This window comes from Bombina bombina, chromosome 4 (assembly GCF_027579735.1).
Source record: "Bombina bombina isolate aBomBom1 chromosome 4, aBomBom1.pri, whole genome shotgun sequence".
Lineage (NCBI taxonomy): Eukaryota > Metazoa > Chordata > Amphibia > Anura > Bombinatoridae > Bombina > Bombina bombina.
Genome location: NC_069502.1, coordinates 371,668,628 through 371,691,839, shown reverse-complemented (window position 1 = coordinate 371,691,839; position 23,212 = coordinate 371,668,628). Strand labels below are relative to the sequence as shown.

General features: G+C 40.9%; 1 protein-coding gene across 1 annotated transcript in view; it reads right to left on the bottom strand.

Moving 5' to 3' along the window:
* Positions 1 to 23,212, bottom strand: part of TMEM212 (transmembrane protein 212) — a 102,239-nt gene that overhangs the window by 59,239 nt on the left and 19,788 nt on the right. The window contains 1 exon segment of the mRNA XM_053711821.1: positions 18,261 to 18,269. Coding sequence (XP_053567796.1) covers positions 18,261 to 18,269 — 9 coding nt within the window.

Sequence of the window (23,212 nt, the reverse complement as noted above, 5' to 3'; positions counted from 1 at the left end):
TCTTTGGGCTGTGGCCCATTGTTGTCTTCTTTCCTTGGGTTGGTTGTGTTTTGGCAAAGGTTGTAGAGTTGCGTCGTCAACATTCTCATTCTGTGGGTATTGAAATCTTACATTGAGTGCCCTGGATAACGGTTCCAGATCGGAAATGTCCTTATAAATTAAATGTTTCCCAGCATGTGGTATGATAATACTAAAATGGAAAACCCATCGATATTTGATTTTATTTTCTTGTAGGGCTGTTGTAATGAATCTTGCTGCTTTCCTTTTTTCAATGGTTGTGGAGCACAGATCTTGATATATTTGAAGTTCTTGTTCTCGAAATGTAATCGTGCGGGATGTTCTGACCGAAGTCCATATTAATTCTCTGTCTCTATAATGTAAGAGCTTCACAATGACATCCCTTGGAGAAGCGGCCGCAGCAGGTCTAGGGGGTAGGGCTCTATGAGCTCTTTCAATGGATATCTCTGAAATTTGAGTGGTGTGAGTTAGGGTATTGAAGAACTCTATTAGATAAGTTAATAAGCTATTTGAGTCCACTTCCTCTGAGATACCTCTTATTCTCAAATTGTTGTGCCTCGGTTCTCAAGGTCCTCTACTTTCTCCTGCAGGGACTGTAGGGACGCAGCATGCTGTGATAAGCATGTTTCAGCTGAGGAAACCAGGGTGCCGAGGGTGTCTTGCTCTGCTTCTAGGTCGTCTAGTCTGGAGCCTAGGTCGTTAATGTCTCTTCTGACTGCTGAAAGTTCTAACCTTATAAATGTTTTCAAGTCTGCTACATCAGTCTTAGACGACAAGTTTTGCATTGTGGCTTGAATATGCAATAATTGATCTTGTGGGAATGTTGTGGTTTTTTAAATCATTTGTAGCTCTGGCGTTGCTTCTGTTTTAGACGTCGGTGAATTTCTATTCTCGCCAGCTGTATGATCTTGTGCGGCAAAAAAGGAATTTAAATTGCCTGTTTGGATGGGAGTTTTAGTATTTTATTCCCCTTTGGGAAGTCTTTTAGACGCCATATTAGTGTAAAGATGGATGTACACCTCTATCAATTATGCAGTTTCGATTGGGGCAATGTGCACTTTGCAGTGTTATATGTTGAGTGTGTGATCTCTCACGTTACTGCTTTCCTCCCATCACCTTCAATGTGTTAGCTTGTTATTAGACTTTTGCTTTCTCTATTAGGTGAGGGTTGTGTTCTGTACTTATAGGGCTTTGTAATACTGTGTATTATATACCTCAAGCCTCTGTATTTTAATGTGTAATGATGCATAAATTAGGTCTCTTAGGACCGGGCCATGTGACAAAGTGTAGCCGTATAGGAAAGTGTCCAAGTTAGTGTCACTGTTTCAAGTGGCTTGCGTACAGCGATATCTGATCGCTTTAGTGGTGCTGCTAATATGTAGAGGTACTCACGGTTCACTGCGGGTGTTACTGCAAGCCTCTCTGATGGTCCGGAGTTCCTTTGCTGTCTAGGAGGCCTGTTGAAGTTGTGTTATGTGAAAGTGACAAGATGGAGGCGGTCCGCGATGCTGGTACTTTTTTAGTGACGCCCTAGTCTCGTGTTTTTTTTCATTGCTGCCTGTTTTTTTATGTGTGCTGACGAAGGGTATGGGAGCTTTAGGCTTAAAGTGTCATTCAGTGCTATGCGGATCGGGTGCTGAAGGCTGATTGTCCGCTTATGCTGGATGCAGGCATCTAAAGGTTAGGGCATAGTAGTGGTCAGGTTAGATTTTCCTTTTTTTCTTTACTTGTATGAGAGCTTTGGTCAAAGAGTTTCAAGTTTAGGGCATCTCTCAGTCTGCAGTGGAGAGTAGTCTTTACGGAGCTACTGATCTACATGTCCATGTTCCTGCATGGTCAGGCTCCGTCCCCCTTATTTAGATTTATTTTAATTATATTTAAGTTATGGGGTGTTAGGGTTAGGGTTAGACATAGGTTTAGGGGTTAATAAATATAGTATAGTGGCGGCGACATTGGGGACGGCAGATTAGGGGTTAATAAATGTAGGTAGGTGGCGGCAATGTTAGGGACAGCAGATTAGGGGTTAATAATATTTAGGGGTTAATATATTTATTATAGTGGCGGCGATGTTGGGAGCAGCAGTTTAGGGGTTAATATTTATATTTTAGTGTTTGCGATGCGGGAGGGCCTCGGTTTAGGGGTTAATAGGTAGTTTATGAGTGTTAGTGTACTTTTTAGCACTTTAGTTATGAGTTTTATGCTACAGCTTTGTAGTGTAAAACTCTTAACTACTGACTTTAGAATGCGTTATGAATCTTGCGGGATAGGCTGTACCGCTCACTTTTTGGCCTAAAAAAAAAGCTTGTAACACCGGCGCTATGGAAGTCCCATTCAAAAAGACTACGCAAATTGCATAAGTTGATTTGTGGTAAGGCCAAAAAAGTGTGCGAGACAGCTGTACCTACAAGACTCGTAATACCAGCGGTAGTAAAAAAGCAGCATTATGAGGCTTAACGCTGCTTTTTTACTCATAACGCAAAATTCGTAATCTAGCCGACTGTTTTTCAGCTTCTTAGGGACTGCACATTTGCAGTCACCTCCCCTTCGCACTGCCCCAGTGCGGAGCTGACACTTGCAGACTGCTCAGTCCCCAGAAGGCAATAAACAAGGATAGGGAACTGCTGCACTAAGGGAGGTTTGTTTTATGCTTAAAACTTCTTACTGAAAGAATAGGCTTTCTACATTAATTAAAAACAAATTAAGTGATTTGCTTATTTTAATTTTATAGAGATATGTTTGAGAGTTTTGTTGTTTTTCAGATTTTATTTTTTGATTGCAGAAAATAATAAAGGTCCTTTGCAGAGACTAGTATAGGTCCTTTGTGTTGCTGTTCTGAATTTATGTAAACTTACTTGTGCAAGTTCCCTCCAATACCTACTGTTTTAAGTTGTAATCTTTCCTGTTTACATTATTAAATACTGCTTCTCATTGGCTGTTTAATCTGACATCTTTCTATGCCTACTCCCTTTTTCTATGGCTTTCTTATAATGCACTGGAAGTTTTGTGAAAGTGGTGTAAGCTCAAGCTGATGTGTTTGCATGTGACTGTGTGTGTGACAGTGTTTGTGTGTAACTGTGTGTGGGTGTGTGTAACTGTGTGTGTGACAGTGTTTGTGTGTGTGACTGTGTGTATAACAGAGTTTGTGTGTGACAGTGTTTGTGGGTGTGTAACTGTGACAGTGTTTGTGTGTAACTGTGTGTGGGACAGTGTTTGTGTGACAGTGTTTGTGGGTGTGTAACTGTGTGTGGCAGTGTTTGTGTGTAACTGTGTGTGGGACAGTGTTTGTGTGACAGTGTTTGTGGGTGTGTAACTGTGTGTGACAGTGTGTGTGTGTAACTGTGTGTTTAACTGTGTGTGTGTGTGTGTGTGTCTGTGTGTGACAGTGTTTGTGGGTGTGTAACTGTGTGTTTGTGTGTGTAACTGTGTGTGTAACAGTGTTTGTGTAACTGTGTGTGACTGTGTGTGCAACCGTGTTTGTGTGTGACAGTGTTTGTGGGTGTGTAACTGTGTGACAGTGTTTGTGTTTAACTGTATGTGGGACAGTGTTTGTGTGACAGTGTTTGTGGGTGTGTAACTGTGTGTGACAGTGTGTGTGTGTGTGTGTGTGTAACTTTGTGTGTGACTGTGTTTGACAGTGTGACTGTGTGTGACAGTGTTTGTGTGTGTGTAACTGTGTGTGTGTGTGACAGTGTTTGTGTGTGTGTAACTGTGTGTGCGACAGTGTTTGTGTGTATTTGTGTGACTGTATGCGTGACACTATCAGGCCCATTTATCAAGCTCCGTACGGAGCTTGAAGGGCCGTGTTTCTGGCGAGTCTTCAGACTCGCCAGAAACACAACTTATGAAGCAGCGGTCTAAAGACCGCTGCTCCATAACCCTGTCCGCCTGCTCTGAACAGGCAGACAGGAATCGCCGGACATCAACCCGATCGAATACGATCGGGTTGATTGACAGCTCCCTGCTGGCGGCCGATTGGCCGCGAGTCAGCAGGGGGCGGCGTTGCACCAGCAGCTCTTGTGAGCTGCTGGTGCAATGTTAAATGCGGAGAGCGTATTGCTCTCCGCATTTAGCGAGGTCTTGCGGACCTGATCCGCAGTGTCGGATCAGGTCCGCAAGCCCTTTGATAAATGGGCCTGTATATGTGAGGCAGTATGTATACACCTGACTGCTCTGGACTTCTCCTGGAGTCTGTGACTGTCTCCATTACTAGCTAGTTACTAGACACTGGGGGGAGAGGTGCTGAGCACTGTGCTGAAAAATATGCTGCTACCTATGGGTATTAAATCATATCACCAAATCACTATAACACTCAATTCTTTAATGGCACACCAAAAATGTTAAAATATAATATATAATATTTTATTCAGGTCGTGCAAAGCCACACCCCAAACCATGCCCCCCCCCCAAACTCCACCCCCACCACACCCATTTAAAAAGTGTGCAAGAATCGGCTGGACAAAAGGTGGCAACCCTAGTCAGCACTTAAGTGGGAAGAAAGCATCCAGGACCCTGCATGCTGTGAACACTCAGTCAAAGGTGACCGTCCAACCTGTATCATTCTCACCAAAGATGGGAAAGGAAGGGGTTACATAGCAATCACCTGCTGCCTTAAGGGATGTGATAATTTATTTGAAAGATGGTAATCACCAATTTCATATGCATTTTGTGTGTTACATGCTGTCTTTAGAAGAAAGGGATGCTTTACGGACAGAGAATCCTTTTGCCCTAAGACAGGTGAGTGCAGTGTAGCTCTTCAATTCCTGCAAATTCAATGTGTCAGAAACAGGGCTGAATAGTTCACAGCTTTCATCTTAGAGAGATATTACACTTTAAGCAGTGATCATGTTCTGTTAGGGATGCAGAGTAAAGGAGACAGAAAAATTTTTGCTCTAAAAATACCTAAATATCGCATAGGCGGGTATTGTTAATATTGTTAAAGTGTAAGTACGGCATATAATTAGATACTATAAATGTGTATATATGTATATATATATATATATATATACACACAACGTGTGTGCGTATTTGTGTAGGTTTCAACTTTGGGTTACTCACCAGCCCCCTCAAGTAATGTATATTTTGTTTTAAGTAAATACATAGATATTTATTGTAAGTGCTCATCTTTAATACGGCAGAAGTTGTTTTGCAAACTGACTGCATATTCTAAACTCTTGCTTGTTACTAAATCTAAGAGTATAATTGAATGTAGACTTAAGGAATTTGCATATTTACTGAGGAGTGACAGAGCATAGTTATGCCTGTCAGTATAATGCTTCAAGTATGTGATGAGAGTCACATTATAAACATCAATTCAGCCAAACTCTACTGACTCACTGCTTCGTAATACAGCAACCTTTTCTCCACCACCATTTCACTACGCTGACAAAGGTTTTAAAGAGATATTCTAAATGTAAAAATAATTTGCTTGATTTCATTAGAATCTTTTTTTTTTTGGGTTAAAACAAATTTACTTCAACTAGGGGTAAACACCTTGCCTTGTTCTCATCATGTGACAGACCCTTTCTGTCAGGACTGAAAGAGTTAACTGTGTTTAGCTTTAAGAATCTAATTTCTAAAGACAGGTTTTTCTGGCCTCAGCTATTGTGTGCTATAATTACATTTAAGTAATAAACAGGCCATTGTTTATCACCGCTCAGAGAACAGACGCTAGGTGATAAGACAAGCCAAATGTGTTTAAGTTGTTATCTGCCTAAGTAAAGTATTTAAGTAATATAATTCTATTGTATCATGTCAAGGGCGCTTCTCCCTGTTTATCTAAATGTACAACATTCTTTCAACCCCCATCTGAGGGGGGGTCAAAAACCTGTATAAATCTGGTGTGCTGCCTTCAAATAAAGTTTGTTCATTCTGTTTTAAATCCTGAAACTGGCTGGGTTGTGAATTGGCTGATGTGTCTATGCAGGACATTGTTCATCTGGGGTTAACCCTGGTACACAGTTGGTACCGTAACATTGGTGAGCAAGGCGACGGGAGAATCCTTATCGCCCAGAAGAGCAACTACACAAGCCAGTAACCTCAGGAAGAGGGGGATTATTACAATACTGACTAAGATGGAAAGAGTACCAGGGACAGAAGGAACCAATCGGGCCCAGCATATCAGACAGAACCCCTGAAGAAGCAAGCTTTGATCGGGCAGTTAAAATAAGACTGGCATATTATGGCCCCAACCCATCTGCCGAAATTATCGACCGGGTCATAGCAGCTGTGGAGGCCAACCTACTTCGCCAAAACGGCGCTGCAGCAGCCCAAGTCACAGCAACCCCAGTGAAAAAGGAAAAGTAAATTTGCAGCTTTAAAAACTTCCTGGAAACAGAAGGAGAGATTGATGGGTACCTTGCAGATTTTGAGAGGCAATGTGCACTACACAAGGTACCCGCAGAGGACTGGGTCACGATATTATCCGGAAAATTATCCGGCCGGGCCAGTGAGGCTTTTCGGGCCATTCCAGATGAGGAAGTCGGGGATTATAATACTGTAAAAGAGGCTCTGCTCTCCAGGTATGCGGTTACACCGGAGGCATACCGGAGGCGGTTCAGAGACACTGTTAAATTGGCTGGTGATTCCTACCTTGAGTGGGCATGTAAGGTGCACCGCACAGCAGCTCACTGGATAGCGGGGTGCCAAGCCGTATCTGGGGAAGAGGTGCTGCAGCTATTCCTGTTGGAACATTGCTTCGACAAGTTACCCGCAGGAGTTCGAGAGTGGGTTCGGGACCGTAAACCCTCCACCCTGCATGAAGCGGCTCGCTTGGCAGATGAGTATACGGATGCCCGCAAACTGGACACTGCTACCACTAAGCCCCCTGCCAGAGTGGAGTACAGACCCCCAGTCACCCCAGCACCTGCCAGTTACCAACCCCCAGCACACCGCTATACCACACGGTCTCGGGCCACGAACTACCCTCAGAGAGCCTGGTTCAATTCGCGGGGCTACTCACAACCTATTCGGTGCTTTGGATGTAAGCAACTAGGGCACAAAAGACCAGAGTGTCCCCTAAACGCAGCGAACCAAGCACAGTCCTGGAGAAGACCCGCTAGCGGAATCCCACGTAATCCTCAGCCTGCGGCCCGCTATGTAGAGGCGCAAGAATGCTGGGGCATCCTACATGAGGCAGACCTTGTGCAAGCTGCCCACCGGAATAACCGGCAACTGGTTAAAGTGAATGGGAAGGAGGTCAGTGGTCTACGGGATACTGGTGCTACCATGACCTTGCTTCGAAAGAACTTGGTGTCTGAGAAACAGCACACAGGAGACACTGTGGCTGTGAGGGTAGCAGGGGGCACTGTGTTCCGCCTACCTGTTGCCAGGGTGCATTTGGATTGGGGAGGGGGCGCTAGACCTGTGAATGTGGGGGTCATGAAGGATTTACCAGCTGATGTTCTCCTTGGAAATACCTTGGTCCCCCTTGTTTCTGCCTATGCTCCCATGGGTCCCCGCTGATGTTAACCCTGTGTGACTACCCGTGCTCAGATCGTGCAGCAGAGACGGACCCCCTGCTGCTAAGCCCCAGGACGCTGAGCTCAGGTAAATCTCTATCCGCTATTGATATGTGGGAGTCACGTTACAATGCGCTGATGAAGGAGGAAGGAGTCACGTAGAGGATAAAATGGTCACGTTAAATAATCATGTAACAGTGCTAGCGGGAGAGAAGAGGAGTGCAGAGGAAAAAGCACGTTTAGAACAGGAATCTCTGCTAGACAAGCTGCACCCGACAGACTGCAGAAAACACTAGCTTGGAGGAGTGGAACATGAAACATTAAGGACAAACTTAGTGACACTGGAGGAGAAGCTGACACTGGGTCCATAGGGAGGTGCAGGCAACTCAAGGGGCACCCTATGTCAGTATGAAGGGATTGTGGATACCTATAAAGAGCAGGTACAAAAACCACGTAAAGAAGCCGATGATATTTTGAAGGACTGTTTAGCCCTAGTCGGAGGCACTGATGAGGTTGAACCCTGTATTTATACAGACAGGGATTCTCTCTCATAACGGGAATACAGATGGATTGTCCCAGCAAACTGACATGCCTACCACCTCCTAGTCCGGTCATCCCCAGGTTGACCCGCAAAAGGGTCAAGCCGGGTCTGCCGTAGGTGTTCCACAAGGGGGAGCTATGTGACAGACCTTCCTGTCAGGTCTGAAAGAGTTAACTGTGGTTAGCTTTAAGAATCTAATTTCTAAAGACATGTTTTCTGGCCTCAGCTATGTGTGCTATAATTACATTTAAGTAATAAACAGGCCATTGTTTAATCACCCTCAGAGAACAGACGCTAGGTGATAAGACAAGCCAAATGTGTTTAAGTTGTTATCTGCCTAAGTAAAGTATTTAAGTAATATAATTTCTATTGTATCATGTCAAAGGGCGCTTCTCCCTTTTATATAATGTACAACCTTCTTTCAACCCCCATCTGAGGGGGGGTCAAAAACCTGGGGTATAAATCTGGTGTGCTGCCTTCAAATAAAGTTGTCATTCTGTTTTAAACCTGAACTGGCTGGGTTGTGTATTGCTTGATTGTCTATGCAGGGACATTGTTCATCTGGGGTTAACCCTTGGTACACAGTTGGTACCGTAACACATCAGATGTAGCTTCATTTGAAAAAGTTCATTTGTAATGGTATTTTTGCACAAAACAAGTTGTAAGGCTAAAATCTCTGGCACCCTTAAAGGATGTCTTATGGCATATTAGTGTATCCAATACTATGACTAAGAACCACTTCTGTAGGATCATTGATTTCATTCCACTCACCTTATTCTGCCAAAGTGACAGGGAAAGCAGGGATGGAAAAGGAAAGGAAGGACTTTAAAGGGGACAGTCTACACACCAGAATGATTTATAGTTTTAAAAGATAGATAATCCCTTTATTACCCATTCCCTAATTTTGCATAACCAACACAGTTATATTAATATACTTTTTTACCTCTGTGATTACCTTCGTATCTAATCCTCTGCACACTTCCCCCCTTATCTCAGTGCTTTTTACAGAACTTTGCATTATAGCCAATCAATGCTGGCTCCTAGGAACTCCACGTGCGTGAGCTCAGTGTTATCTATATGAAACACATGAACTAACACGCTCTAGTGGTGAAAAACTGTAAAAATGCCCTAGAGATGAGAGGTGGCCTTCAAGGGCTTAGACATTAGCATATGCAAACCTCCTATGTTTAGCTTTCAACTGAAGAATACCAAGAGAATAAAGCAAAATTGGTGATAGATGCAAATTTTAAAATTGTTTTAAAATTACATTGCCTTATCTGAATAATAAAGTTTGTTTTGGACTAGACTGTCCCTTTAAAATCAACACTAAGAGAATGTGGAGTCTAGGGGAGGACATTAGAGTAGCCAATCAAGGTTGATGAAGGACAGTTTAAAAAGATCATCTTAGTAAAATGTTATTTTAGTTATGAAGTATTTTAATGTTACACAGCACAATGTAAAATGATTTACAGTTGTGCTCAATAAGTTTTACATACCCTGGCAGAATTTATGATTTCTTGCCATTTTTCATGGAGAATATGAATGATAGCACAAAAATGTTTCTTTCACTCATTGTTAGTGTTTGGCTGAAGCCATTAATTATCAATCAACTGTGTTTTACTCTTTTTAATCATAATGGCAACAGAAACTACCCAAATGACCCTGATCAAAGTTTACATACCCCAGTTCTTAATACCGTTTATTGCCCCCTTTAACATCAATTACAGCTTGAAGTCTTTGTGGTATTTGTAGATGAGGCTCTTTATCTTCTCAAGATGGTAAAGCTGCCTATTCTTCCTCGGCAAAAGCCTCCAGTTCCTGTAAATTCTTGGGCTGTCTTGAATAACTGCACGTTTGGAGATCTCTCCAGAGTGGCTCAATGCTATTATTCAGGAGACTAAGATGGCCACTCCAGAACCTTCACTTTATTCTGCTGTAGCCAATGACAGGTCGACTTGGCCTTGTGTTTAGGATCATTGTCATTTTGGAATGTCCAAGTATGTCCCATGCGCAGCTTCCGGGCTGATAAATGCAAATTTTCCTCCAGTATGTTTTGATAACATACTTGCATTCATCTTGCCATCAATTCTGACCAAATTTCCTGTGCCTTTGTAGCTCACACATCCCCAAACATCAGCGATCCACCTCCGTGTTTCACAGTAGGAATGGTGTACATTTCATCATAAGCCTTGTTGTGGTCAAAAAGCTAAATTTTGGTCTCATCACTCCAAATGACTTTGTGCCAGAAGGTTTGAGGCTTGTCTCTGTGCTGTTTGGCGTATTGTAAGCGGGACACTTTGTGGCATTTGCGTAGTAATGGCTTTCTGCTGGCGACTTTCTTTCTTCAAGTGCCTCGTTATTGTGCATCTAGAAACAGCCACATCACATGTTTTCAGAGAGTCCTGTATTTCACCTGAAGTTATTTGTGGGTTTTTCTTTGCATCCAAGACTATTTTCCTTGCAGTTGTGGGCTGAAATTTTAGTTGGTCATTCTCAATCTTTTTATATCCCTTTCCTGTTTTTATACAGTTAAACTACCTTTTCCCGCCAGATCCTTTGACAGTTATTTTGCTTTCCCCATGACTTCAGAATCCAGAAACGTCAGTGCCCTGCCACTGGATTGAAAGATGCAGGGATCATGTCAGGAGTCCAGAACTCATTGACCTTTTATACACACACACTAATTACAAGCAAACAGATCACAGATAGAGGATGGTACCTTTAATAGCTATTCAAACCCCTTTGTGTCACTTGGTGAATGTTATCAGGCCAAAATCACCAGGGTATTGAAACTTTGATCATGTCATTTGGGTAGTTTCTGTTGTCATTATGATTTTAAAAGAGTAAGACACAGTTGATTGATAATAAATGGTTTCAGCCAAATACTAACCATGAGCGAAAGAAAAGTTTTCTGTTATCATTCATATTCTCTGAAAAATGGCCAAGAAATCATAAATTCTGCCAGGGTATGTAAACTTATGAGCACAACTGTACATACACATATATGCTAGTCATCTAAAACAAAGTATTTTCTAGTGATGTTTATACAGATTTTACCCTTAAATGATTATAATAAACCTCATAGTTATTTTGAGGTTTTAAACATGTACATATTCTTCAAATAAATGAATCCATTTTATAAATAGATAGTGATTACTTTATTAAGTGTGAAATGGTTTAATCTTAGTGTTTGCTGAGGATGAGAGGCATGAACAGACTTTGTGGAGAAAAAGAGAACCAAATAAGAATCATCTGGATAAGAGAAGAGGCAGGAAATGCTCCCAGCTTGGGTCAAGGACATGATATGAACTGGAGCATAGAGAGGCAATCACTTATAGAGGTTAAATGCATTAGAATGTATACTGGCTAATAAATAAAAAAATTTACACTTTCATTTCTTATATATATATAACATAGTTCTAATAAAACTATTAGTAACTAGTAACATCTTTAAAGAGTAAGCAGAAACTACAGAACTCTTCATTGCACCTTTCCATTCCCCAGTCTATATCTTCTACATTCTGCTCACATACAGCCAAGCCAGAAACTATTTGAGAAAAAGGCCATTGAAAAGGATTATGGCATAGTAAAGGGGAAACAATAAACAGGAATAGGATATAACTAAATCTGAGCCACACTGAATGTTCATAATATACTACAATGAGCATGAAGAAATGTTTTTATAGTAAGATTATATGAACAAATCTTGTTTTTATCACACTCCACTAGTTTAGATATACCCAGGTATAGTGGCTTCAGCTACCAAAATAACTCCCATGGGTGGAGCAAAAAGACACCTATGCCTCATAAAGACCTTCCTACCAAAAGCTACATGCAAAGGCAAACACACTTAAACCTTAATACAAGTAAAGTTAGCATTAGCTTCAGGAGAAAAATCTTCATAAACCATCTTAAAGTAAAAAAAGATTAATAGCTCTCATTGCCAGTAGGTAGAATCTTAAAAAACAAGTCCAAAAATATCTTTAGCTCTGCTATGGCCCATGTTCATCACACAAATAAAAAGATATAGAAGTAACGCTTGTTGGAAGGGGATGTAACCCTGAAGTTTTTTTGAACACTTCTACCTACTTTAATGAGGCTAGTATTACTACCCAACTAATACCTGAATATATATATAAATATATATATATACATAAATCCCCTCAGAGTGCATGTGCTTCATTGAGTCCACTGTATCAAAGCATATATTCGATGCACTGTAATTCCCCCATCTTCACTATATTTTTGCCTCCGCCTGCGGGGTTCAAGGGGGGGTAAAACCTCATTCCCCAAGGTTCAGCTTGGGGTGGATGCCAGAGGATTGGCGGAACCATGAACCCCCTAGGCAGAGGCAAAAAAATAGTGCAGGATGGGGAATTAGATTTACATCAGGCTTTTACCCACAGCTGCTTGAGCAATGTCCAATTTTTACCAGGTAATCCTAGGATGAGAGAGAGAGACGATCGTTTTTGTCCTTCATTGGACCTCATCAGTAAGGTGTAGCCATATTCCTCTAAGCACACTGAGCAAGGAGGTCCACGTCTGGTTGCCCCCCTTTTTCCCATAGGGAGGCTAAAATACATATAGAGAGAAGTGCACTCACAGAATGACCACTGGTCTCAATACCAATTGTTAGCCTGTTCTATGGCTATTTACCACCTGGGTGCAGCTTTTTAGGCCCAGTAAATGCTTTTCACAGAGTAGAACTTTCCTGTAGTATATCAGTCTGATCCCGCCTAGTACAGTCAATCCAGCACCGAAATACCAGGCAATTTCTCTCTGAACAAGGAACACAGCAACCCCAGACAATCGTTTCACGCCTTCATTGGGCCTCGTCAGTGAGGTGTAGCGCATATTCCTCTAAGCACACTGAGAGCAAGGGAGTCCACGTCTTTTGATTTTATGCAAATTGCTCTTGGGTCACCCTAAGAGTAATGGGGAAACCAGACGGAGACTCGCTGCACACTTGCCTTAGAGAGATACAACTGCACCTTACCTGACGAGGCCCATAGGAGGCCGAAACGATTGTCTGGGGTTGTTGCTTCCCTGTTCAGAGAAGAATTGCCTGGTATTTCGGTGCTGGGCTGTCCTTTGGACAGGGTCAGACTGATATGCTACAGAATATTTTTTCTCTGTGGAAGGGGCATAGGCCTTCAGTTATCAACGTGGTCTACTTAATGTCCTTCGTCTGAGCTCCGCCTCACATCACGGTCCGGCTGACCTGAATACACTCCGCCAAAGTTATCAAAAAAGCTGTCAAAAGCGGCGCAACCAAGTACGGGGTGATGAGCAGCGACTGTGATAGTTATCACTCATACCGATCTCGCTGCTCTTCGGCTTTTTCCCCAGCTTTATTGATAAGCTGTCAGTATAGCACCAACACTAAAACAACACTCTTCTACCCCCCTATACCGGCACCCCCCGAAGCCCCCCCCGCACTAAATAAAGTTATTAACCCCCTAAACCGCCACTCCTAGACCCCGCCAGCAACGATATTAAACATGTTAACCCCTAAACCGCTGCTCCCGGACCCCGCCGGCAACTATAATAAATTATTAACCCCTAAAACCGCCGCTCCCAGAGACCCCGCCGCAACTATAATAAATGTATTAACCCCTAAACCGCCGCTCCCGGACCCCGCCGCCACCTACATATATACCTATTAACCCCTATCCTGCCCCCCCCTATAACCACTGCCACCTATAATACATTTATTAACCCCTATCTGCGGAACCCAGACCCCACAGCAACTAAATAAATTGTTTGACCCCTAAACGCCGCTCCTGGACCCCCGCCCACCACCAATATTAAACTTATTAACCCCTAATCTGCCCCCCCTACACCGCCGCAACCTATAAGTAAATTGTATCAACCCCTATCCTGCCCCCCTACACTGTCGCCACCATATAATAAATTTATCACACCCTATCCTGCCCCCCCTAACACCAGCTGCCCACCTATAAGTAAAATTATTAACCCTTAAACCTAATGTCTAAGGACTAACCCTAACATTCCACCTATCTTAAATATTAAATTAAATAAATCTAAATAAATTATAACTCTTATTAAATTAATTATTCCTAATTAAAACTAAATACTTACCTATAAAATAAACCCTAACATAGCTACAATATTACTAAATAATCAGATTGTAGCTATTTAGAATTGTATTTTTTATTTTACAGGCAAATTTAAATTTATTTTAACTAGGTACAATAGCTATAAATAGTTATTAACTATTTAATAGCTACCTAGATAAAATAAAGACAAATTTACCTGTAAAATAAAAATTAACCTAAGTTTCAATTACACCTAACACTACACTATCATAAATAAATTATTCCTATTTAAAAATAAATACTTACCTGTAAAATAAACCCCTAAGATAGCTACAATGTAATTAAAAATTACATTGTAAGGCTATCCTTAGGATTATATTTATTTTACAGGTAACTTTGTATTTATTTTAACTAGGTAGAATAGTTATTAAATAGTTATAACTATATAATAATTACCTAGCTAAAAGAAATACAAAATTACATGTAAAATAAATCCTAAACCTAAGTTACAATTAAACCTAACACTAACACTATCATTAAATAAATAAATTATTTAACTACAAGTAGCTTACGAATTAAATACAATTAAATAAACAAACCTAAAGTACAAAAAATAAAAAAAAACTAAGTTACACAAAATAAAAACTATTACAAGATTTTTAAGCTAATTACACCTAATCTAAGCACCCCCTAAATAAAATAACAAAGCCCCCCAAAATAAAAAAAATGCCCTACCCTATTCTAAATTACAAAAGTTAACAGCTCCTATACCTTACCAGCCCTTAAAAGGGCCTTTGCGGGGCATGCCCCAAAGTATTCAGCTCTTTTGCATGTAAAAAAAATACAACCCCCCCAACATTAAAACCCACCAACCCACATACCCCTACTCTAACCCACCCAAACCCCCCTTAAAAAAAACTAACACTAACCCCCTGAAGATCATCCTACCTTTAGCCGCCTTCAGCCAGCCGACCACCGATGGAACAGAAGAGGACATCCACAGCGGCCGAAGTCATCATCCAAGGGGCGCTGAAGAGGTCTTCCATCCGATAGAAGTCTTCATCCATGCGGCGTCTTCAATCTTCATCCATCCGGAGTTGAGCGGAGCCTTCTTCAAACGAGCCGACGCGGAGCCATCCTCTTCCAATGATGCCTACCCGACAAATGGATATTCCTTTAAGTGACGTCATCCAAGATGGCGTCCCTCGAATTCCGATTGGCTGATAGGATCAGCCAATCGGAATTAAGGTAGGAAAAATCTGATTGGCTGATGCAATCAGCCAATCAGATTGAGCTTGCATTCTATTGGCTGATCGGAACAGCCAATAGAATGCAAGCTCAATCTGATTGGCTGATTGGATCAGCCAATCGGATTGAACTTTAATCTGATTGGCTGATTGCATCAGCCAATCAGATTTTTCCTACCTTAATTCCGAATGGCTGATAGAATCCTATCAGCCAACAGGAATTCGAGGGACACCATCTTGGGATGGACGTCACTTAAAGGAATAACCATTCGTCGGGTAGGGCGTCATTGGAAGAGGATGTCTCCGCGTTGGCTCGTTTGAAGAAGGCTCCGCTCCAGATGGATGAAGATTGAAGACGTCAGCATGGATGAAAACTTCTATCGGATGGAAGACCTCTTCAGCGCCCCTTGGATGATGACTTCGGCAGCTGCGGATGTCCTCTTCTGTTTCCATCGGTGTGGCTGGCTGAAGACGGCTAAAGGTAGGATGATCTTTAGGGGGTTAGTGTTAGGTTTTTTTAAGGGGGTTTGGGTGGGTTAGAGTAGGGGTATGTGGGTGGTGTGTTTTTAATGTTGGGGGGTGAATTTTTTTTTACATGCAAAAAGAGCTGAATACTTTGGGGCACGGCCCCGCAAAAGGCCCTTTTAAGGGCTGTAAGGTAATAGAGCTGTTAAACTTTTGTAATTTAGAATAGGGTAGGGCATTTTTTTATTTTGGGGGGCTTTGTTATTTTATTAGGGGGGCTTAGATTAGGTGTAATTAGCTGAAAATCTTGTAATATTTTTTTATTTTTTTGTACTTTAGTTAGTTTATTTAATTGTATTTAATTGTAGCTACTTGTAGTTAATTAATTTAATTTATTTAATGATAAGTGTAGTGTTAGGTTTAATTGTAACTCAGGTTAGGATTTATTTTACAGGTAATTTGTATTTCTTTTAGCTAGGTAGAGTTTTATATAGTTAATAACTAATTTAATAACTATTCTACCTAGTTAAAATAAATACAAAGTTACCTGTAAAATAAATATGAAATCCTAAAATAGCTACAATGTAATTATTAATTACATTGTAGCTATCTTAAGTTTTATTTTACAGGTAAGTATTTATTTTTAAATAGGAATAATTTATGTATTGATAGTGTAGTGTTAGGTGGTAATTGAAACTTAGGTTAGTTTTATTTTTTACAGGTAAATTTGTCTTTATTTTATCTACTTAGCTATTAAATAGTTAATAACTATTTAATAGCTATTGTACCTAGTTAAAATAAATACAAATTTGCCTGTAAAATAAAAATAAATCCGAAAATAGCTACAATATAATTATTAGTAATATTGTAGCTATATTAGGGTTTATTTTATAGGTAAGTATTTAGTTTTAAATAGGAATAATTAATTTAATAAGAGTTATATTTATTTAGATTTATTTAATTAATATTTAAGATAGGGGGTGTTAGGGTTAGTGTTAGACTTAGGTTTAGGGGTTAATAATTTTATTATAGGTTGCAGTGGTGTAGAGGGGGCAGGATAGGGGTTGATAAATTTATTATAGGTGGCGACGGTGTAGGGGGGGGGATTAGGGGTTAATAAGTTTAATATAGGTGGTGGCGGGGTCCGGAAGCGGCGGTTTAGGGGTTAAACAATTTATTTAGTTGCGGCGGGGTTTGGGATCCGCAGGATAGGGGTTAATAAATTTTTTATAGGTGGCGGCGGTATAGGAGGGGGCAGGATAGGGGTTAATAGGTATTATGTAGGTGGCGGCGGGGTCCGGGAGCGGCGGTTAAGGGGTTAATACATTTATTATAGTTGCGGCGGGGTCCGGGAGCGGCGGTTTAGGGGTTAGCATGTTTAATATAGGTGGCGGCAGTGTAGGGGGGCAGATTAGGGGTGTTTAGACTCGGGGTACATGTTAGGTTGTTAGGTGTACACAATTCCCATAGGAATCAATGGGATGTTGGGCAGCAGCGAACATGAACTTTCGCTATGGTCAGACTCCCATTGATTCCTATGGGATCCGCCACCTCCAGGGCGGCGGATTGAAAACCAGGTACGCTGGGCCGGAAAAGTGCCGAGCGCACCTGCTAGTTTTTTGATAACTCCCAAAAGTAGTCAGATTGTGCCGTACTTGCATTCGGAACATCTGGAGTGACGTAAGAATCGATCTGTTTCGGACTGAGTCCAGCGGATCGAAGCTTACGTCACTATATTCTACTTTTGCCGGTCTGTAGGGCTTGATAACTTAAGCGAATCAGCCTCGCCACAAATACGCTGCGGAATTCCAGCGTATTTGAGGTTGACGGCTTGATAACTAGAGGCCATAGTGTGCAAAAAGAATGTGCACCCTGAGGAGTTAAAATAAAATTGAACAGGCATGGAAGCTATTCTAGCTTCTGTTCTATCTCTTTCAATATATATATATATATATATATATATATATATATATATATATATATATATATATAGTCCAGTGTAAGAGAGTTTTTTACTGAGCCAAAAGGTACGGAACTGTTGTATAAAGTTCTCACTTGTGTAGTGGTAGAAATAAACAAACAAATCTACCCAATGATATCCACAGATAGCAGTATCCCAAAAGGATTTATAGAATGGCAGTCTCTCCCAAACAATCGAATAGCATCAAATATAACGATTCCTGTGACATACAGCTTAAAGCATTAAAGTGCACACACTCGGTAGGAATTGCAAGTAAATGTGAGCAACCCGGTGCTCCAGCAACAACAGCCATGCATTCCTTACCACTCCTTAGTGTGTCCAAGCCGCGGGGTCACTTCCTCATACCTCTGAAAGCTTGCTCAGGTATCCACTGTATGCACACGTCATGTGCTCCGCTCACCGGTTGAAGTGGGAGTGAGAGAGGAGGGAGAGAAGGGGGCGTGTCCAGGCAGCCCCGACGCAGACAACAAACAGCCGTGATATGCGCCCAACCTGTTACTGCTTTTGAATGTGAATATGTGAGAAAGTCACCATGCTCCCATTCTGCCCCTGGATTTTCAGGCAATGTAGAACAAATGAAGAAAACGGACAATCCAGGGCAAGTTAAAAACGAAATCTTTTATTCACCAACGATAAAAAGGTTCCAGGAGAGTCCATATACAGGTTAGCAAGGCAACACAGGCAAACTGAAAGCTAACATGTTTCGGCTATACAGCCGTAATCATAGCTAATTCAGTATACCTGTGATGCCCTTTTAAAAGCAAAACAAGAAAGTAATTGGTCAATCAATACAACCAATGCCTGTGAAGCCTAGCCACCACCTTTAGGATTAACCCATAATGCAGAATCAGTCTCATTCAACAATTCTAAGTATTAAGATTGGATATAGAGAGAGTCCAAAAGAGATAGTATTAAAGTGTTATGTAACATAATACACTTAAATAAACATATAAAAGTAATAAATACATACATGATAAAGTGTATCAAATATATATATAAGCAAAATAGTACAAACAATTAATTGCTCATCATGTTTATCATAAAACTTTCCACAGTATGTGTTGCAAATACCCTAAGAAGGAGAGAAATATACACACTAATTTAAACGGTGCAAAATGTTTTGCACTTACCCTAAGAAGGGGAGAAATATACACACTAATGCAAACAATGTAAAAAATAAGGCAACCAAATGCCGGTACAAAAGTGTACAGCGTCAACAAAAATAGAGACCACCTGTTTGCTGTCTAATTCAAATACACATATATATATATCTCAAATGGCAGCAAACTTGCTGGCACTCAATTCAATATCAAGAAATGTTTCTCTATAATTTGTGACAATACACACCATATTAAAGATGGCGTGAATCAATAGAGAATTACATACTTATCACTACATGCAACAAAACTTGTTAAAAATGTTGTGTCACAAATATAGAGATCATTCTTGGTTGACAGCAATAAGACCAAGTGGTCATATTAATGTAGACTACGTGCATCAGACCAAGTTCCCAATTGGAACAAGGTTCTAAGACCCACTGAACTGACCGCCCATCTAGTAAATATCCCAGAGGTGGTAAAGTTATATTACTTGACGGCCAATATGCCCTTAAGGTTCCTGTTTTATTTACTTGTATATAGTTCAAATATATATTTCAAGTTTATATTTTTCTCTCAAGTAGACAGCTCAACACAGAGTAGTCAAAAAACAACCACTAGAAACTGAGTACAATTGAATATGGATGTATTCAAGTTTCCCATATAGAGAAACTTAGTTAAATTATTTCCAATAGTTAATTAAATCGTACTCTGAGTTTAGCCCCTTGGGTACCCTAGTTTTTAATTTAAAAACTCAAAACATTTCGCATTTGCCCAGAATTTTATCCCTGTCACCTCCCCTGGGGGGGGGGATTTGATATATTCAATGGCTTGCCATCTGAAGGTGTCATTTCTTTTATGATGTACATTCTTGAAATGTTTAACAAGGGGGGTAGTAGCCTCACCCAATTTGATGGTTGACAAATGGTTCCGTATTCTGGTATTAACCTCAGTTGTCATAAGACCTACATATTGTAGGCAACACTCAACACATGTAATGAGGTAAATGACATAGGAGGACGTACAGTTGAGGCAGGACTGGATCTTAAACTCCTCTCCTGTGACTAATGACCGGAACGTATCTGAAAAGATACAAAACTCACACGGTCTGCACCTATACCTGCCGCATCTGTACATCCACCTATGTGTAAGCCACGCACTTGGGCAATCTCTAGTCACTGGTGGAATTTCAGAAGGGACAACACAATTGACAATTGTCTTACTGCGCCTATTGGAGCAGCGCAAGCCTCTCTCTACACTGTTCTGTAGTTTGTCGTCAGCAGCCAACATGCAAAAGTGCTTATTGACTATTTTACAAATATCCTGGTATTCATCACTATAATCCGTTACAAATGTAACTTTGGACGACACCTGTGCAGATGATGTCCTAACCCTCTCCGGTTCTCCTAACAGGTGTCTCCTATCAATCCTATCCACCTGCGATTGGGCCCTGTCAATAACATGTCTAGGGTAACCTCTATGGTATAGACGGCCCCTCATTGCCCTGCTCTGTTCTGTATATGCAATTTCATCAGAGCAATTCCTCTTCACCCTGATTAGCTGCCCCTTTGCAACTGCAAAAGGGACATGCCTCGGGTGGCAACTTCTCGCATGTAGAAGAGTATTTTTAGTTATGGGTTTTCTGTACAGGTCAATGGAAATATGTCCATTTGGCAATTTCCCGTGCAGTGTGATATCAAGAAAATTCACAGATCGCAACTGACTTTCAAATGTAAACCTAAGACCAACATTGTTGGTTATTAAGTTGCTGTTACGAACACTTCAACCTCACACTGAGGACCCTTGCCAAATGAAAAGCAGTGTCATCAATATAGCGCCTGTATAGCTACTTATGACTATCTTCTTGTCTGCAGCCCTGTGGTGCCCATTTTCCACCATCTCCCCAAAGTCCACAAATCCCTCAAGAATGTTCAGTGGTATAGGGTCACTCTCTGAACATCTCTCTGAGTGGGTGGACGCTATTTTGCACCCTTTCGTTGTGTCCCTGCATAGTTATACTAGGGATACTAAGGATGTTATAGGTATCTTGGAGGGTACTCAGTGTAATTATGACAGTTACTCTTGGTTAACAGTGGATGTCGTGGCTCTCTATTCCTCTATACCCCATGAGAAGGTTTAAGTGCAATTGCATTTTTTCTGGAGAATATTCTGATTTTCCGAGTACATTTATCTTCTTTGTACTCAGAGCACGTGATTCCTGTTGACCCATAACTATTTCCGGTTTGAAGGCAGGTTTTTTCTCCAGAGATGTGGGACCGCTATGGGGGCAAAATTTGCCCCGTCCTTTGCCAACCTGTATATGGGTTGGTGGGAGCTGGCTGGTGTCCCACATCTATGGAGATAAAAATACCTACAAGGATCAATGTGGTGCTATACAGGCGCTACATTGATGACCTGCTTTTCATTTGGCAAGGGTCTCAGTGTGAGGTTGAAGGGTTCGTACAGCAACTTAATACCAACAATGTTGGTCTTAGGTTTTACATTTGAAAGTCAGTTGCGATCTGTGAATTTTCTTGATATCACACTGACGGGAAATGCCAATGGGACATATTTCATTGACCTGTACAGAAAACCCATAACTAAAAATACTCTTCTACATGCGAGAAGTTGCCACCCGAGGCCTGTCCCTTATTGCAGTATGCAAAGGGGCAGCTATCAGGGTGAAGAGGAATTGCTCTGATGAAATTGCATATACAGAACAGAGCAGGGCAATGAGGGACCGTCTATACCATAGAGGTTACCTAGAACTTGTTATTGACAGGGCCCAATCGCAGGTGGATAGGATTGATAGGAGACACCTGTTAGGAGAACCGGAGAGGGTTAGGAACATTATCTGCATAGGTGTCATCCAAAGTTACATTTGTAACGGATTATAGTGATTGAATACCAGGATATTTTGTAAAATAGTCAATAAGCACTTTGCATGTTGGCTGCTGACGACAAACTACAGAACAGTGTAGAGAGAGGCTTGCGTTGCTCCTATAGGAGCAGTAAGACATTGGCAATTGTGGTTGCCCCTTCTGAAATTCCACCAGTGACTAGAGATCGCCCAAGTGCGTGGGCTTACACATAGGGATGTACAGAAGCGGCAGGTCTAGGTGCAGACCATGTGAGTTTTGTATCTTTTCAGATACATTCCGGTCATTAGTCACAGGAGAGGAGTTTAAGATCCAGTCCTGCCATCAACTGTACGTCCTCCTATGTCATTTACCTCATTACATGTGTCGAGTTTTGCCTACAATATGTAGGTCTTACGACAACTGAGGTTAATACCAGAATACGGAACCATTTGTCAACCATCAAATTGGGTGAGGCTACTACCCCCCCTTGTTAAACATTTCAAGAATGTACTCATAATAGAAAATGACACTTCAGATGGCAAGCCATTGAATATATCAAAATCCCCCCCCCCAGGGAGTGACAGGATAAAATTCTGGGCAAACACGAAATGTTTTGGGTTTTTAAATTAAAAACTAGGGTACCCAAGGGACTAAACTCAGAGTACGATTTAATTAACTATTGGAAATAATTTAACTAAGTTTCTCTATATGGGAAACTTGAATAACATCCATATTCAATTGTACTCAGTTTCTAGTGGTTGTTTTTTGACTACTCTGTGTTGAGCTGTCTACTTGAGAGAAAAATATAAACTTGAAATATATATTTGAACTATATACAAGTAAATAAAACAGGAACCTTAAGGGCATATTGGCTGTCAAGTAATATAACTTTACCATCTCTGGGATATTTACTAGATGGGGCGGTCAGTTCAGTGGGTCTGAGAACCTTGTTCCAATTGCGAACTTGGTCTGATGCCCATAGTCTACATTAATATGACCACTTGGTCTTATTGCTGTCAACCATGAATGATCTCTATATTGTGACACAACATTTTTAACAAGTTTTGTTGCATGTAGTGATAAGTATGTAATTCTCTATTGATTCACGCCATCTTTAATATGGTGTGTATTGATCACAAATTATAGAGAAACATTTCTTGATATTGAATTGAGTGCCAGCAAGTTTGCTGCCATTTGGAATATATATATATGTGTATTTGAATTAGACAGCAAACAGGTGGTCTCTATTTTTGTTGACGCTGTACACTTTTGTACCGGCATTTGGTTGCCTTATTTTTTACATTGTTTGCATTAGTGTGTATATTTCTCCCCTTCTTAAGGTAAATGCAAAACATTTTGCACCGTTTAAATTAGTGTGTATATTTCTCTCCTTCTTAGGGTATTTGCAAAACATACTGTGGAAAGTTTTATGATAAACATGATGAGCAATTAATTGTTTGTACTATTTTGCTTATATATATATTTG